Genomic DNA, 19,038 nt, shown 5'->3' with positions numbered 1-19,038 from the left:
TACGAATGGGAATTGATGTGGAATAAATGGCATTCATGGCCACTCTGGCACACAAGGGACATGCTCAAAATCTAATATTCTTGAGTATTTATCCTTCCCCAGCCTAGGTTGTTCTTATAACATGCAGAAGGGAGAGCGTTCTCTAGACATGGAGTTAGATTTAATAGAGAGCATTGTAGGGAAACCATCTGCCTTTACGGTGTAAGTCGCTAATGTGAAATATGGAGGACTTTCATAGAAATGAGGTTTCACGTGTGTTTTGTGAGATAAAATGTATAAGAGGCTAAGAAGGTTAAAGATCTTTTTAAAATATATTTATTCATTTACTTGAGAGAGAGAGAGAGTGCACACTCGAATGGGGGAGGGAGAGAGAATACCCAAGCCAACTGACTCCCTGTTGAGCGCAGAGCCCGATATGGGGCTGAATCCCATGACCCATGAGATCATGACCCGAACCGAAACCAAGAGTCGGATGCTTAACCGACTGAGCCACCCAGGCGCCCCAAAGGTTAAATATCTTCATCAGATATGCACTGATGATGTTGCTTGAGACAGAATTCGACTCCAAACCTTATGGTTCTTCCTGGTGGTGTCACTTGGAGCAAGTCCTGTGACCTCCCTGAGCATCAGTTTCTTCATCTATGTCTTGGGACTAATAATGGCCACTTTGCAGTTTGATATAAAGAGCAAATGTATGTCAAGCACCTGGCTCCTACTAGCGACCTAGTGAATGCCACCAATGATATTGCTCCCTTTTTCTAGACGATGAAACACAAGCTCAGAGAGACTAATGGATTTGCTCAGAGGGACAAATTGAGGAGGTGGTAGAATTCGAACCTGAATCTTGATCTTTTGACTCCAAATTCCTTTCCTTTTTAGTGTCGTTCTTTTGTAAGAAACCCAGCCCCATCTCATTTCCTATAAATGTGTCACTTAAAATTTCCGTATAATGATGGATTCCCAGGGGAAAAGAAATATCAGTATTTACACCATAGTTGAATGGATTGCTGTAAATTTGGACTTCATGTAGCGATCACGTGCATAGCACCGCGGTGAGCTTGAAGGGGTATTCTTGGCTCCTAGCCCCCCCATTCCTATCCTGTTCCCCAGATACCCCACACCTTCTCTGTTTCAAAAGCAATTGTTGATATAATTGAGAGGAAAATGAAAATGCTTATAGACTCCTTTTATTTTGTATTTTTTTAAATTTAAAGTCAACATTGAGTCCTTGGGGAGGGGGCAAATACTTTATAATTTTGATTGCTTGCTGTATTGAAGAGAAGAAAGGCAGTCAGAAAATGGCACTGCTTTTCAGTCACCAAAATATGAAAATATAGGTATCTTTGGCAGATATTAATCATTCATTTATTTACTCATTAGAATATTTACTTAGACTCAGACAGTGTTCTAGGCCAGACCAAAATATTTTAGGTTTTGTGGGCCACATGTGGTTTCTGTCACAGGGTCTTCTTTGTTTTGTTTTTGTGTTTTACAATCTTTTTTTTTTTTTTTAAGATTTTATTTATTTATTTGTCAGAGAGAGAGAGCACTAGCAGGGGGAACGGCAGGCAAAGGGAGAAACAGGCTCCCCACTGAGCAGGGAGCCCGATGCAGGACTCGATCCTAGGACCCTGAGATCATGACCCGAGCCGAAGGCAGACGCTTAACCAACTGAGCCACCCAGGTGTCCCTTTTACAAGCTTTTAAGAAAGCAAAACCATACATGGCTTGAGGGCCAGCAAAACAAGCCGGGGAATTTGACCTGGTCCTTCGGCTGCAATTTGCCACATGTTGGCAACAAGGCATTTTGCTATTTTTTGTCTTGAATTCGTACTAGAGTCCACAGACTGCACTCAGCCGTGTTCTCTTACCTTGAAACAAACGGGAAGGCAGCTGTTACTCTATCCATGTCCAGACGGACGACTGAGGCTCAGAGAGCTACCATTGCCAACTGAAGGTCGGGCAGCAAACTAATCATTCACTCAGAGGGTGTCTACTGATTGCCACCCTGCGTCCTGTTCTCCAACACAAGCTGGGAAGAAAATAATAAGTATGGTCCCCAGTGTCATGGCATTTACGGCCTTATAGGGAAGGTGGATACAGACCAAATAACTTTGTAAATATCTAGTTAATTACAGCACCATTTGGTTCTATGAAAGAGATAACTACTTTGTGGTAAGAGCACCTTTAATAAAGGGGCCTACCTGCTCAGGAAAATTTTCAGTGAGAAAAATGATACTTGAAATGAATCTGTGAGCGTGGGGATAGCGACGGCTTGCTTTCTAGAGCAGGAGCTGGCTGACCGCGCCCCGGCCCACGCCTGTGGTGCGTGGCTCAGAAAGGCAGTCGTGCTCGTCTGTCCACGTACTGTCTGTGGCTCAGCTCTCGCACAGCAGTGCTGGAGCTGAGCCCTTGAGTCAGAGACTGTGACTTACCAGCCAGGAAGCCTAAAATATTTACTGTCTGGCCTTCTTCTAAAAAAGTTTGTAAACTTGAAGATCCTGAGGTAGGACTTTTGAGGAAGGAAAGAAACTTGTGTGTTTAACATCAAGAGTAAGGGAAAGAATGACACGCGATGAGGTCGGAGAGGTAGGTAAGGCCGGACCTAAAGGCAGGGCCTTTAAGTTTTTATTACAGACCTGTTACTTTATCCTTTTACTGAAGAGAAGAAATAATTTAAAAATAATTTTTTAAAGAATGATGTAATCAAATTTGCATTTTAAAAAATAGCATTCCAGGGGCACCTGGGTGGCACAGTGGGTTAGGTGTCTGACTCTTGGTTTTGGCTCAGGTTGTGGTCTCATGGTCATGGGATCGAGCCCCACATTGGGCTCCACGCTCGTCACAGAGTCTGCTCAAGATTCTCTCTCCTCTTCCCTCTGCCCCTTCCCCCGCTCTGTCTCTCTAAAATAAATATATAAATCTTAAAAACAAACAGCATTCCAGTTCCCGGAGTAGATCATGTGTCAGAGCGGAGCCACAGCGTTTGTACAGGCTCCAGTGGGAGCTCCTGGAGTGTTCGTCAAGCGACGATGGTGGCTTGGACTCGAATGATGATAACGATGATAGAGAGAAGCAAACAGATTGGGGAGATATGTAGGAGGTGAAATCAATAGGACTCAGCAACTGACTGGCTGTGTTGTGTAGGGGGGCGTGTCCAGGATAATACCCACATTCCTGACTCGAGCAGTGGGGACATAGTGGTGCCACTTAGAGAGCTAGAGGATGTGCGGGGAAACAGGTTTGTGGGCAAGAAGGCCTGGGTTTGGGATGAGACCAAGTGTTCAGTTCCACCCTGTTGATTTAGTGTGCCAGTGCTTCGTACAAATGGAAATGTCAAATAAGCAGGGGGACATAGGAGACTCTGCTCAGGAGACAGGTCTGGGCTGGAGATAGAAATCTAGTGGCCCATAGAGAATATTTGAAACCTTGTGGGTAAATGAGGTAGATCACTTAGAGGAAAAATACAGTAAAAAGGAAAAAGGGCTTCAACATTTAAAGAACTTCAACATTTTAAAAAAGATTTATTTATTTATTTGAGAGAGAGAGAATGAGCAGGAATGGAGGGAGAGGGAGAGAGAGTCTGAAGCAGACTCCACACTCAGCATGGAGCCTGACGTGGGGCTCGATCTTACGACCCTGAGATCACAACCTGAGCCGAAACCAAGAGTTGGAGGCCTAACCGACTGTGTCACCCAGGCATCCCAAGAACATAAACCTTTTTTTTTAAAAAAAGATTTTATTTATTTATTTATTTGACAGAGAGAGCAAGAGAGAGCATAAGCAGGGGGAACAGGGGGAACAGTAGAGGGAGAGGGAGAGGCAGGCTCCCCGCTGAGCAGGGAGCCCGAATGTGGGGCTTAATCCCAGGACCCTGGGATCATGACCTGAGCTGAAGGCAGATGCTTAACCATCTGAGCCACCCAGGCGCCCCGAACATCAACCTTTTTAAAGGTAAGGTAAAAGTTGGCAAAAGACATTAAGACAAGTAATCTGGGAAATAAGTGGAAACCAGAAGGGCAGGCTGTCATGCGTGCTTCAGGAAGGAGGAGGGGACCAACCAGATGCTGCTGAGTGATTAAGTGACTGAAAGTATCCGCTGGACTTAGTGACATAGACAGATTGGTTATGTTAACGAAAATACTGCTAATAGAAGAGTATAGCAACCATATTAGAGCAGATTGAAAAGTTGTGTGAGTAGAAAAACTGACATAGCAAATTTCAAGTACTTTTTCATAAGATTCAGCGACCAAGGAAAGTGGGAAGCATTAGCAAGCAGGAGAGATAGACCAAGCAACCAGTGGTTGGGGGATGTATTAGGAAGGGTAGATGTGAATGCATTAAATTCTGATTGTCCAGATCATTTAACTGTGGAGTCAGGAAAGGTCCATTTTCCAGCTGGTGATTTGGAATCCCTGGAGTCCACAAAGGCAGTCCAGTCCAGGGGATCCCTGTTCAAGATAGCAATGGCATGTTTTCTTGTTTTAAGACAGGTGTTGATTCATACATTTTATCATAGAAAATAGAACCATGTGAGAGCTCTTAGAGCCAGTAGAGACCCACTGAGTGCCCTCACATGCTGTCGTGTGGTCAAGTATTGGGTTACCAGCCCCCAGCAATCCACATCGCTTTGTTAGTTACACAGTCTTACATGGTTTTTTCTCTTTTTGTGGTAATATATGGCTTAAATTATACACATAAAAACCATTGACGACAACATGCAGCTGCTAATTGAAATGTAACGAGTGAATAATGAGTTTTAAATTGGCCATTCTTCCATAAACTACCTCAGAATGATCTTCAAGTTATGTCTTTTTCTAATGGAAAGTTTGTTCCTTGAAAACCGGTGTTAAGAATAGGAAAGAGGAGCACCTGGCTGTCTCAGTCGGTAGAGCATGTGACTCTTGATCTTGGGGTCGTGAGTTCAAGCCCCATGTTGGGCCTAGAGCTTACTTAGGAAAAAAAAAGGAAATAGAGTATTGATTTTTATCAAATTTGACACTCCATTTTGGGGGAATTAAGACTATTCACTGTTTTTAGAGAAGTCCCTGAAAATAGAAGCCTGAAATCTTAACCTTTATTTCATCATTTAAAAACAAAATAAGACAAAATATTGGCAGAGAAAATCCAACAATATTTCAAAAGAATTACACTCTACAACCAGGTAGGATTTATTGCAGGTATGTAAGACTGGTTCAACATTCAAAAATCAATTTATGTAGCCCATCACATCAATAGGCTAGGCAAGAAAAATCACATGATCCTATCAATAGATGTAGAAAAAGCATTGACGAAATCCAACACCTGTTCATGGTAAAAACTCTCAGTAAACTGGAAGTAGCGGGGAACTTCCTCAACTTGATACAGAACATCTACAAAAAACCTAGTGCTGATACCATACTTGATGGTAAGAAATTCAAAGCTTTCCCGAAAAGATCAGATATAAGGCAAGGATATTCCCTTTCACCCCTCCTTTTCAACATCATACTGGAAGTTGTAGCTGATGCAATAAGACGAAAAAGAAAGTAAAGGGTATAAAGATTGTGAAGGATGATATAAAACTGTCTTTGTTTGTAAGATGATATGATCATCTGTATAGAAAAAAACTCCTGGAACTAATAAGCAGTTATAGCAAGGTTGTAAGACACAAGGTTAATATATGAAAATTAATCACTTTCCTATATGATCAATGAACAACTGGAATTTGAAATTAGAATCACACACCATTTATATTAGCACCCCAGAAATTAAATACTTAGGTATAACTCTAACAAAATATGTACAAGATTTATATGAGGAAGCTACAAAATTCTAATGAATGAAGCCAAAGAATTAGTGAACAGAGAGACAGTCCATGTTCATAGATAAGAAGGCTCAATATTGTCCAGATGTCGGTTCTTCCCAGCTTGTCCTGTAGCTTTTGTAATCCCAATTAAAATCCCAGTAAGTTATTTTGTGGGTAGTGATGAACTGCTTCTGAAGTTTATATGGAGAAGCAAAAGACCCAGAATAGCCAGCACACTTCCAATATAATGGGGAGAGGAATCAAGTGGAGGACTGGACCTACCTGACTTCCAACTTACTAGGAAGCTGTAGTAATCCAGACAGTGTGGTATTTGGGTAAGAACTGACAAACAGATCAATGTAATGGAGCAGAGAACCCAGAAGGAGGCCCAGATTAATATAGTCAAATGATCATTGGTGAAGGAGCAAAGGCAATACAATGGAGCAAAGATAGTCTTTTCAACGAATGAAGATAGTCTTTTCAACGAATGGTGCTGGAATAACTGGACATCCACATGCAAAAAAAAAAAAAAAATAGGCACAGATCTTATACCTGACACAAAAATTAACTCAAAATGGCCCACAGACCAAAATATAAAATACGAAACTTTAAAACTCCTAGAAGACAACCTAGATGACCTTGGGAATGATGATGACTTTTTAGACACAACACCAAAGTCAAGATCCAGGAAAGAAGTAATTGATAAGATAGACTTTATTCAAGTGTAAAACTTCTGCTTTGAGAAAGGCCATGTCAAGAGAATGAGAAGAAAAGCACAGACTGGAAGAAAATATTACAAAGATGATAAAGAACTATTGTCCAAAATAGTCAAAGAACTCTTAAAGCCCAACAATAAGAAAATAAACAAAACAATTAAAAAATGAGTTAAAGACCTTAACAGGCACCTTATCAAAGAAGAGAGATAGATGGCAAATGAGCATATGAAAAAAGGTCCACATCATGTGTCATCAGGGAAATGCAAACTAAAACTACAGTGGGATACCACTACATGCCTGTTAGAGTGGTCAAATCCAGAACACCGACACCATCAAGTGCTAGCCAGGATGTGGAAAAATAGGAACTCTCCTTCACTGCTGGTGGGAATGCAAAATGGTATAGTCACTTTGGAAGACAGTTTGGCAGTTTCTTATAAAATTAAACGTATGATCCAGCAATCATGCTCCTTGGTATTTACCCAAAGTAGTTGAAAACTTATATCCACCCAAGAACCTGTACAGAGGTATCTGTAGCAACTTTATTCATAATGTCCAAACTTGGAAACAACCAGATATCCTTCAGTAGGTGAATGGATAAACTATGATCCCACCAGACAGTGGAACAGTATCTAGCATTTAGAAGAAATGAGCTATCAGGCCTTGAACAGAGATGGAGGAACCTTAAATGTTTATTATGAAGTGAAAGAAGCCAGTCTGAAAAGGACACAAACCATATGATTCCAACTACATGACATTTTGGAAAAGACAAAATGTTGGAGGTAGTAAGAAGGTCAGTGGTTACCAGAGGTACGGGGGAAGGAGAACAGAGGATTTCTAGGGCAGTGAAAATACGCTATGTGGTACCATAATAGTGTCTATGAGTCATTATGCATTCGTCTAAACCTGTAAAACGAACAACATCAAGAATGAAGCCTAACCTGAGCTATGGACTTTGGGAGATTGTGACGTGTCTCTGTAGGCTCATTACTTATAACAAATGTACCACTCTAGTAGAGGATGCTGATGATGGGGGGGGGGGGGGGGGGGGGGGGTCTGTGCATGTGTGAGAACAGGGGATATATGAGAAGGTTCTTTGCCTTCCCCTCAGTTTTTCTGTGAGTCTTAAATTGCTCTAAAAAAAGTCAATAAAAAAATGAAGCAGTAAGTTGAATTTTACATTAAAAAAACTCCCAAGAATTCCAAAAAATATCATGAAACTATTTTTATATGTTTTTTATTCTTACACATCAATTTAATTTCAAGTCTACATTATAGAGCACACTTTGTTCCTAAACCATATTATGTTATTGGCCAATTGTGCCTTTTTTCTTATATAATTAATTCATTAAGGATTTAATTTATGTAAGTGAAGTAGCCGGCATTGTTGGTTACACAGGAAAATTACTTTTATTCAGCTTTTTATTTTGAAATAATTTGGCTTATAGACAAGTTACAAAAATAATTGACAGCTCCCATATGCCCTTCTCCCAGCCATGTGCAATATAAGCATCTTATGTAACCACAATACAGTGATCTGACCTGGGAAGTTAGCATCAATGTGGTACTAGGAACTCATCTCTAGACCTCATTAGGATTTCACTAGTTTTCCCTGAATATTCTAGTTCTGGTTCAAGATTCTATGTTGCATTTAGTTCTCATTTCTCTTTCGTAGTCTTTAGACACTTAATTATTTCTCTCAGCAGGAAGAAACCTGACTTGTGACGGTTCCTCACTTTTGATGAGAACTGCTCCATTGTTTGTAGAGTGGCTTGGTGTTGGTTTGTCTGAGGCTTCCTCATGGTTAGGCTGAGGTTGGGCATTTGGGGCAGGAATCCCACAGTGTTGTGTCCCTCTCAGTGCACTGTGTTGAGGGGGACAAATTTTCAGTGTGTCCTATCACGGGTGGTGTTGACTTTGAGCACTTGGTCAAGGTGGGGTCTACCAGATCTCTGCTCAAGAGAAGTTTTTAAGTGCCTCACAGGGAGATAGCTAGAGACCACGCAAATACCCTGTTTCTCATCTTTTTTAAAAAAGATTTATTTATTTATTTTGGATGGTGGGAGAGGGAGAGAATCTCAAACAGACTCTGTGCTCAGTGCAGAGCCTGATGCCCATCTCGATCCCACAACCCTGAGATCACGACCTGAGCCAAAACCAAGACTCGGACGCCTAACCGACTGCGCTACCCAGGCGCCCCTCTCATCATATTTTTTAATAGACTTTATCTTTTAGAGTAGTTTCAGGTTCAGGAAAATTGCTTTAAAACTAAACTTTATATTAAAAGATTTAAAGATCTACCTATTTCAGATAAAATTTGTTACTTTAAAAATCCTTCTTCATCATATTGTGTAAAAACTGTGAAATAATCTAACTGATCCCTAAGGGGATTCATAAAGGCGTGTATTTCTGTGAAAGGCTTTGAGAGTCAGATGAGTTTGGACATGCTGGGGTAGACCGAGCAGAGGAGAGCCCATGCTTAGCCAGGTTGAATCCTGGCCTAGGAGAGGGTCACCTCCCGCATCTCAGGGGTGGCCTGAGGGGAGGACATGAGCTTGTATATACAGCTTTCTGGGTAAGGTGCTGGTAAAGTGCGCTGAGGCCAGAATTGGTTTGTTCTCCATTTATCGGGCATCCTTTTGTGCCAGTCACCGCACTAGGCTGGGGGACAAGGATGAAAAGGGTCTACTCCTCTGCCCCTCTCCCCTGGCTGCAGGCTGGTGGGGCTCCCGAGCAGCTGTGACGTCACCCAGCACCTGCTGCTGCCCCTGTGCCTCCGGAAGCCCCACAGGCAAGAAGGAGGGGATCCTGGGGGACTCGCCTCCTGGGCAGCCTCGGCAGGAGTTGGTTGCTGCGAGTGTTTGTTTGATCTCTTATTCTCTCTGATTTGTGTAAACCAGAAGTCTCTTGATGTTGGATTTGGGTGTAGAGTCATAAAACTTTCCCTGTTCCTGAGGAAATGTTTTGAGTTGATCTTGCCTCACTTAGAAGAGTAATCAAGGTATAAACCGAAGTGCGGTGGGTCGTGATTTACGGAGAATCAGTAAATCAGTAATTGACTGAGAATGCTGGCGCAGCATTCCACTGGCTCCCACCCCTCCCCGGATCCCGCCTGAACTCCTGCAGTTTGGCTTCCCGTAATTTTGGGGGCAAAGGACATTTAGTTATTACTGCATCATCAGTGTCGTACTGAGGTCATCTGGGTCTTTAATGCTGCTATTCTCACTTTTAATTACAAAATGCTCTTAATTTAGATTCATGGTGATTAATTTCATTTGTCCTCTGTTGTTTTGTTAACCTCTTAGGACTGCAGTATTGCATACTTGTTTCAGCAGTGTGTCGGTTTCTCAATCACTGTTCCAAGTCCTATGTGGATTGTAATTCACCAGTCAATCATCTGCCTGTCTTTTGCTAAAGCAAATGTCTGTATAATCCCCACCTTCCATCTCCCCCTGCCCCTGCCAATATGCTTTAGAGAGGCACTCCTTTGGTGATGTGCTGTTTGGGAATTTGGTGTTTTGTTGTTTTGTTGAGAGAGAGAGACAGAGCACGCAGGTGCATGGACATGCACACACTCTGGGAGGGGTCCGGGGAAGGCGTAGAGGGAGAGGGAGTGAGAGAATCTTAAGCAGGCTGCACACCCGCCCAGCGCAGAGCCAGCTGCACGGCTCCATCTCATAACCTTGAGATCAAGACCTGAGCTGAAATCAAGAGTTGGAGGCTTAGCCGACTCAGCTACCCTGGCGCCCTGGGAATCTGTATTTTTGGGTAACTGACAACATACTATTAAAAGTAAGTTACCATAGCTGCTATGTTATTAGACTTATGTGCCATTATTTTGTAATATAAAATTATGGAAGATGATAAGTAATCCATATGTTGCTAGGAAAGAAGCTCATTGCAACTTGTTTATTTTGAAATGTTTCTTGGTTATCGCTGACTTTCATGTTACTGGACCGTGGAAGTGTGGGGATTAGGTAGGCTGCCTCCACGAAGGACTGTTAAGCACAAACCATCTGAGAATATTGTGTAGAGGAAAGGAGAAAGCTACGAAAAGCAGGAACAGCTTCGAAACTTTGACCCTTTCCCCCCAAATTATACCAAAATTATAAGCCAATTGGGGTTAACAAGCAATCTCTTTAAAATCCAATTATTCCATGTATTATTGACAAGTCCCTAAGAGGACTAGAAGCCAGGTTCGATTATATTTTAATGGGAAGACCTGAAGTCAGATTGCTTTCCTCACAGTAACAGAGGACGTTCTAACTGCGGGAATTAGAATTTTGATCTGGGAGTGGATAATAGGCTATTAGAGCACCCTGTCTAGACACCGCAGTTGGAACAAGGCAAACACTCTCATAACTGATCACCTGAGAGTAGATTAAATGGAAAGATACCCACCCAAAGAGAGTGACGAAAATGCCAAACATTTTAATATAATTCACACTTTTTTCTAGAACAGTCCCAATATCCAGGAAAAGGAAGAAGCCTGTTTTTCACTTCTTCATCAAGTATTTATTGAGTGCCTATTACGTAGTGTCGATGTGCTTTGGATAAATCACTGGACGAGCAGACAGACATCCCCGCCCTTAGGCTGTAGGCTGCCTTCAGGTTCTAGCTCTCTGCTAGTTAGACCGGGAGCTTCCGGAAAGAGACCACGTACCGTCCTTAGGAGCATGCACCCTGGGAGCTGGCTCTCTGGGTTTTCCAGGTTTACCACTTCCTAGACATGTGGTCATGAGCAAATTCCTTAAATCTTATATTTCCTCATCATCATTTCCTCCCTTTCTCTCTCTGCAAAATGCAACCTTAGAGGGATGTGATAATTGCCTAAAATAATTCACGAAAACTCTTTGGAAAGCAGTGCCTGGTAGAGACTTAGTGCTCGACAAACGTTTCACACTAGTATTCACTCAGTATCCTTCATTCAACATACTTATCAGCCCATTCACGTACAATGGAAACTTCAGAGGCTAACATTCTAGAAGGTGGTTTATTAACATTATGGGTTAAATGGGCTCTCGTGAGCTAGTCTGTGAAACAAAACGCTGTGTTTACATCACATTATTTCTGTGGGAGCACCCCTTCTGAATTTTCTAGAGCTGATTTATGGAACAACACTTTGGATCATACCTGGGAAGGGCCTAAAGTAATCTAAGTGTCTGTGAGTACGTGAATGCGTATGTGTTTATGGGTATATGTCCTCTATTCAGTGGTGAAAATTTTTAATACGAGCCCCAAATAAAATTTCAAGAGGGATACATTTACCTACTTGGTTAAGAACTTCATATTTTCAGCATAGTTGGGAGCAAGGAGCACAGACAAACAAACAGCTTTTAGCTTCCAGTTCTGGGAGGGAAGTTGGTACAATATTTAAAAATTTAAAAAGAAAAAACCCTTAAGAACATAATGTAGTAGGAAATAGCTAATGCATGTTTGGAGACAAATATTTCAGCAAACCAACTCTTACCAGCCAGTCTTAATATTCTTATAATGTTTATTATTTTTTATTTTTCCACAATTAAGTCTGAATAATAAAAAAATATTCCATTAAAAATAGGTACCAAACGTCTGTTCAGATTTTATGAAGAACCACTAGAGAGGATGAGCACTGAACACTCCTTGGACAGAGCTTTTGCTAAAAACGGCAGGCAGATTTCTGTTTTTACATTAGAGGACAGAAAGTATATTTCCATGCTTAAAATCCCTAAACATTTCTTCCAGAAATCCATTGTAAACCACTCTGAATGAGTTCACTCTTTAAAGCCAAATTTTACTCTCTGGTTTTATTGTTTGGGTAGATTGAGAACTTCTGATTAGCATTTTCATTATGTTAACCCTTATGATTTAAAATTTAATTTAGCGCTTTTAAGTTAAATAGGATTTGTTTTTCATTTCTGCAGTCATGTTTGTTGCTGTGCTGTAAACTATAATTTTAAAACATTGTATGTTAAATGTGAAAACCTATACTAGATTGCCTGGCTTGAGCTCTGTGTGATACCTTCTAGCTTATTAATAAATCCTTGTATTGATTAACATTTATTACTCAATGAGCATACAAAAGCAAAAGGCCATGATCTCTGCCCTTAAGGAGCTTCCAGACCCACAAGGGAAGCACGTGTGATCACCGTTGAATAATCTGCTCTGGTCTGATTCACCCAGGGTGCTCAGGAGCGCATCAGACTGGCACCTTACCCAGGTTTGGAGGGACAGGGCACTGTTCCTTAGAGAAATCATTCCTAACGGAATCCCGACGAGCAGTAGAAGTGACCTGCAGAGAGAAGGAAGTACACGTTTAAAGGCCCCGGAGGTCAGGGAGAACATGGTCTCTTCAAGAATGACACCATGGCTTTAAAATCGTAGATGAGGTGGGGGTGGTAGGCGGGGGTCAGATCTTCCCGTTCATTTCCTGTCTCTCCTCCTTCTGGGCCCCCACTTACACATTGGTTAGATCATCTGAGGTTGTCCCACCATTCTTCAGTGCACTGTTCCAGGCACTCCCCTCGCACCCCCACTCCTTTCTCTCTTCTTTGTAGTTCACCTTGGATCCTTTCTACTGGTCAATCTTCAAACTTAATGATTTCCCTCCTCTGTTGAGTTCTAGGCCCATCAAATGTATTCTTTAGTTCTGATGCTTTTTTGTTTGTTTTGTTTGACTGTCATCTTGGCTTGTGTTGGGGATGGGACCTCCTACTGGTTCCTCAGGGTCAGATACATTGTATGCTGGAGATGATGTATTAAATTTTTGGAAATGTATGGGGCATTTGACATCATGTTGGCAGTTTTAAATTGACCGTGGCAGAAGTATTCACATCAGAGAAATTGGCAGACATCGTGAGACAGGACCTCTTTGCCCCAAGAGAGCTGCATTTCAGACTTTTGCCATCACACCACTGATGGGTTTTGTTTCTACTCCCCCCTCGGTAAAAATGTATCTATTCCTTGGGCCAGGTGCACAAAGTTTCCACCCATCGTCCAGGGGAAGAGAGCTTTTGCTTCTCACCTTCCCCCAGGACCTTTATCTGGTTATCTTGCAACCTCAGCTCTGATTGGCTCAAGAAAAATTATGGTTTTGTTGATTGTTTAACTTCTTTCTGCTTGTTAAGGTAGGAGCTATATTCATTTGTGGCTCTCTCCATCCTAAGAGGAAGTAGAACCCTCAGCAGTTAGGTCTAGAAGATTCCTTCTCTTGAATCATGTAAAACCTAAGTCTGGAGTTTGTTCTGAGCACCGTGAGAGGGTAGCCTTTGAAGGCTTTTCAGGAGGGAGAGACAGTTCTGTGATGTTAACATTTTAAACATGGTGATGTCTACCTCCTGCTTGCTCAGAGTGGACCCCTGATCACTTTCTTCTCGGCATTTCCCACCTTTTGTGTGGTAGCTTGTTTCTAGGTGCTGAGCTCATTGATTCCTTTCACTAGTCAATTCTTTGCATTATCAGACTACTTCCATTTCTATGATTTATTCCTCTGGTGTGTATCTTTCTCTGTCTGTCTTTAGATACGTTAACTACCCAAGTGGGTGATATTTGTGAAGATTTGGCCAAACACTTCATTTCCATTGTTTTAGAACCTGGGCAAGAATTAAGGGTGAATGTTTGTTTTGGCTGCAGTCCCAGGGCAGCGAGAGTGGGAGAAAGGAAGGTGAGGCTTGGAAGAATGGAGAACAATGTAGGACAAGTGTGTTATCGTACTGCAGTTTCATGAGAAGACATAACCACAGAGATATTTCTGGATAAGCCTGTGACAACGAAACTGCCTCCAAATGGCCCATTGGCAGGAAGAAAAGAGAGGGTATTTTATCTGTCCAGGTTCCAGAATTTTCCCCATGGGAGACAATTCACCTGCCCTCTAGACTTATTAACCGGTGCTTTTAGTAGCTGCTTCAGAAGCCGAGTCCTGAATTCTAGGGCTGGGCATGGCATTTGGCTCCAAGTGGCAGGAGAAGCCCCTGACTTGAGGTGTGGGCAGTGGGACTCAGGTGGCAAACCTGAGTCAGTATTGATTTCTGTCTTTCACAGTCTTTCACTTTCTCCGGTAATTTGTAAGCTTATTGCTGAAAGGCGTCACGTCTTCTGTGGAAACAACAAATTATAGTAAGGAGAGAACACTAGCTAGGGAGCAGAAGCTCATGGTTGAGGTCACCTGCCAACATGGGATTTTGGACAAGCCACATAAACTCTTTAAGGCTCAACTTCCTTATCCACAGAATGGGGATTAAGGACCACGCAGAATAGTGATGAGGATCAAATCAGATCTTAGGTATAAACATTGGTGGGTGGAGGGAACTGCACTATATAAATATAGTATAGCGTTATTACGCGGTTGGCTGTCTTGCCATCATGGCATCATGGAATCACAGTGTTGGTTAGGGAGCTGAGACTTGGTGACCTCTGACACAAGACTGCAGTTTTATAACTAAAGACTCTGCAGCAGAGAGGCCCTGTGCAATCTGACTGTTAGATCAATACTATTAAGATAGTATTCTTGTCTTCTGTTTTTTAGAGGGGCAAACAGGCTCCAAGAGGTTCCGTGACTTCCCAGGGTCACCATTTTCACTGAGCTGATACATGGTGGCAGGACCAGTCTGGGGAATGCCAGAGCCCACACCTTCACCGGGTACACCACAATGTTTCCCCAAGTGTCCCCAGCCAGCCGGCATCTGAGCTGGGCCTGGACTCCAGGACCCCCAGAGTCCCGAGCTCCGAAGCTCCCCGGCAGATTTTCCCATTCCAAACTCGAGAGTGACAGCGTGGCATCTAAGTGTCAGATTCTCTGCTAGGGGCTCTTAGGGCTAATGTGCCTTAGAGACCCCCCCACCCCCTACTGGTTACAGCCAGACTAAATGAGCTTTTGAAAAGATTTTTTAATTACCAATACAGCATATGGTGCAGAGTGGTTAAGAACATGCAGTTTCTGAAGCCTTCTGCGCGGGTTCTAATCCCAGCCCCAGCGCTGAACCGGCTGTCACTCCTCTCCCGGGCAAGGCACTCCTCTCTCAGTGACTCAGCCTCTTGACCCACAACAGGAGGGAAGAAAGGTTCCCACCTCCTTGGGCTGTTGGGAGACCAAAAGGAGCTTCGAGTCCGCTGCAGCGATATATGTTTTCATTAAATAAAATAATTCATTCCTGGGTCTTATTTTGCAATTCAAATGAAATAGTGTATCATCATTCAGTGTAAAGTAAATCAAAGGAAAAGAAAAACAAAATAGCAGGTCTCCCTGGTAGGATGGCCAGACCTCACTTCTCGGGAAATGCTCCGCTTTAGGCCGCTTCTGTGGGGTTTTGTTCAGAGGCAGACCTTTTCCACTGACTTGGGGAGGGCAGTTCAGTGTGGGGGTTGGAGAGCCCGCCAAGCAGCCCCGGGGGCTCCGCCTGGCAGGTGGGACTCATGCAGCCAAGCCTTGTGTGCAGCCCTTCGGGCATGACGCCTTTGTGCTCTCTGACGTGGCACAAAAGACAGAAATCTAGAATCAATGGAACATAATGAATGGACCCCTTTGTGGAATTCCATGTTGTTTTTAGCATTTCTTTGGCAATTTTGAGCAAAATAACTTCTGAGGTGATTCCACCAGGAGCAATGCCTTTAGATCTTTTAAAGTGTTTTCTTCTGTTTAGTTGAACTTGTACGTGGCTGGGGGGAGGGAGAAAGCAGTTTGATGCATTGTTCTCTCCAGGGTTAACATGCAGACTGCTGGCCTAGGCAATTTAACAGATTAAAGAGAGTGGTTTGGGAATGATATCCTGATGATATACAGTGATATTTTCTGGGCTTTCATTTTCTAGAAACTAATTGGTTTAAAAAATTGCTGCCATCCTTGAAATGTGTGTGTGTGTGTGTGTGTGTGTGTGTGTGTGTGTGTACATGAGCAGAGCCATTTTCTCCTTATCATCCTTGAAAAGCATGCAACAGTTTAAAGAGCAGGTATTTTAAAGATTTATTTGTTTATTTACTTGAGAGAGAGAAAGAGAGAGAGAGCACGAGCTGGGGGAAGGGCAGAGGGAGAAGCTGACTGGATCCTATCCCAGGACCCCCGGGGATCATGACCTGAGCTGAAGGCAGCTGCTTCCCCAACTGAGCCACCCAGGCGCCCCAAAAGAGCAGGTTATTTTAAAGGCATTTTATAGAAATTTAGAAAAGCAGCCTTAAAGTGACTTTTGAGTCACTCTTTCCCACTATATGCAAATTTGAATGTTTAAATGCTAGACAAAGGAGAAAGCAGACGTCCATCTAGCTGATGGACTACTGGCTCTGGCTGCTAAGTGAGGCTCAGCCAGGCCCCGGCAAGTGTGGGGCTGGGAGAAGGATTGGTATCAAAGATGCCAAACCCGAGACTGCTTTCCACTACTCATCTGCCACTTTGCCTCCTTCCCCTTCTTTGTCTGGTTCTCCCCTCACCTTCACATTATTTCCCCTCTCTGCTGTGATGGTTCTGTTGCTTTACTTAAGCTCTTTATTTCTAGACACCCGCTTGTGGCCAGATTTCATACTCCTACAGTGAAATGGTGTGCCTTGGGTGTGGCATTGTTTTAAAATTCATCCTGTTGGGGTGTACTCTCCAAAATCTGAGACTTACTAAATATGAATCATGGAAATTTTTTTGAAAGTAGGCTCCACGCCCTCCGTGGAGCCCAATGTGGGGCTTGAACTCATGATCAAGAGTCATATGCTTAACCAACCGAGCCGCCCAGGCGCCTCTGAAACATGGAATTTTAATCAGACATCCGGTTGCCAGGAAACTCTATGTTCATAAAAAAAGAAAAGTTACAGGACATGTAAACCGTGAACTATGTTAATGAGGTTGCTTTTTAGAAGCCAAGTCAGCTTTTAGGGAGAAGTCAGTCAAAACTGTAGTTGGCCATAATTTATTGCTCTTTCTGGACTCGGTTATGAAAAGAAATGCCTTATATTCCGCTTGATTCCTGAGTGTCGGAGACATTCATTCCGGAAAGTTTAACGACTAGGAGAAGAAATTGTTATTCACTGGCCCCAATCTTAATCTCTACCCTGCACATAACATCTGTCTGTACGTTTAGATTAATACTGCCAGTTTTCCATTGCAAAAAAGAGGCTCTCTCAACAGTGAAGTGATTAAAACTTCGTATTTTCAGTGCCCAGAATATCTCAGATGGCAGTTCAAGTAAATTCCTGATGGTTTCTAGCTGAGGTCTGAATGCAGCTGCGTAGTTCATCGTACTCTAACCAGAGGTGATTTTTACGCCTTCTAGAGGCTGAGGCTTTGAGGAGAAGGTCGGGGGAGGCTGGCGGTTTTGGGGCAGGTGTGCGTCTATACCTCTGTTATCGCTGGTTGTAATTTAACTGTAACAACCTTGCAAGCATCTGGGTAGCCAAACAGCTGAGGTCTGCTCACGCCCATGATTGTAAGTGTGGAGGAGATTTGCTTGACTTCATAGACACTGGACTTATTAAAAAAAAAAAAAAAGGGGAGAAAAAGGAGATATGTCAGGCCGTAACCACGGTGGCATTCTGCTGGGACATGTCTGCAGCCAACTGCCCGGGGTGGCTGCCCTCAGATACTCAAGCGTCGCCGGCAAGTGTGTCTTAGTGCCTGGGTGACACGGGGCTACTGGGTTTTATGTCAGTTCTACCGTCAGGGAAAAGCCCTGATTTTCACAGATAACCTAATTTGTGGAAAGAAAGAAAGTAAGGGGAAAAAAAGTGTAGCCATGAAAGTCCTTTTTACTCATAGGTGGATCTTACCATTTTTTCAGAGTGAGAAACCAAATTACAGGCTCACTGTCATGGACTCTTTCAACATCGAATGTTAACGGCTGATTTCTTGTGCGTGGGGAAAAGCTTCCTAACCCTTCCGCACCACTTGAGGACCGATTCCGGACCCACCGTCTCTCCTGATTCATCTAACTGCTCGGCTGTGTACCTCTACAGTTAAAGCGATTAGAGTTGTTGCTGATTTGCCTGGCACATCGCCAGCAAAATAGTCCATTAAAATTCAAATCCTTTCCCAATAATTGAGACAATCAATTTACATTAAACAAGGCACAATTATACTTTCATGTACAATTTAAATTCTATAGAAAATAATGAGTGTGCAATAAAGAGGGACACTTATTTTGATGCAAAGGGATGTTTTTCTTGTCTGCATAAACAAATCTTTCATATTTTCAAAATAGTCCCCTCATTATCTTTGGTGTAGGAGAACCCTATTGTGTGTTATTTTGATGTAGGGACAAGTGTGTGTCCATGGCTGCATGTTTAATAAGCAATGTGACTTTCTCTCAATGGCATTTAAATTGCGGGGGCTGAGACAGAATAAGGTACGTCCTTGCTTGCTGTCTGACGTGAAATCACTCTTATAAAAAGAGCAAACGAAGACAAAGCACGGTGAGTGGGTGTATTACATTCACGCCTGTGCCTTAACGAAGTAGGCACCGGGCATCGGTCTCTACCTCCGCGCAAGAGACCCGGGGTGGCGCGCTCAGGCTCAGAAAGTCATTCGGAGGGATTTGGGAAGGATGCATGGGACCAGGACGGGGGGATGCAGTTGCGGGGGCCCTGAGC

At 42.9% G+C, this 19,038-nt stretch overlaps 1 protein-coding gene across 13 annotated transcripts in view; it reads left to right on the top strand.

The window, feature by feature from the left end:
- Positions 1 to 19,038, top strand: part of SDCCAG8 (SHH signaling and ciliogenesis regulator SDCCAG8) — a 239,423-nt gene that overhangs the window by 165,819 nt on the left and 54,566 nt on the right. Inside the window, exon 17 of one of the 13 annotated variants that reach the window (XM_034666641.1) lies at positions 18,231 to 18,605. The exons of the other annotated variants lie outside the window; for them this stretch is intronic. Within the exon in view, the coding sequence (XP_034522532.1) occupies positions 18,231 to 18,294 (64 nt within the window). The 3' untranslated portion in view covers positions 18,295 to 18,605. Of the gene's footprint in view, positions 1 to 18,230; positions 18,606 to 19,038 lie in introns of those variants that run through there. 13 annotated transcript variants of the gene reach the window in all.

Source organism: Ailuropoda melanoleuca, chromosome 8, assembly GCF_002007445.2.
Source record: "Ailuropoda melanoleuca isolate Jingjing chromosome 8, ASM200744v2, whole genome shotgun sequence".
NCBI lineage: Eukaryota > Metazoa > Chordata > Mammalia > Carnivora > Ursidae > Ailuropoda > Ailuropoda melanoleuca.
The sequence above is the reverse complement of the archived record's forward strand: the minus strand, read 5'-3'. Positions and strand labels throughout refer to the sequence as shown.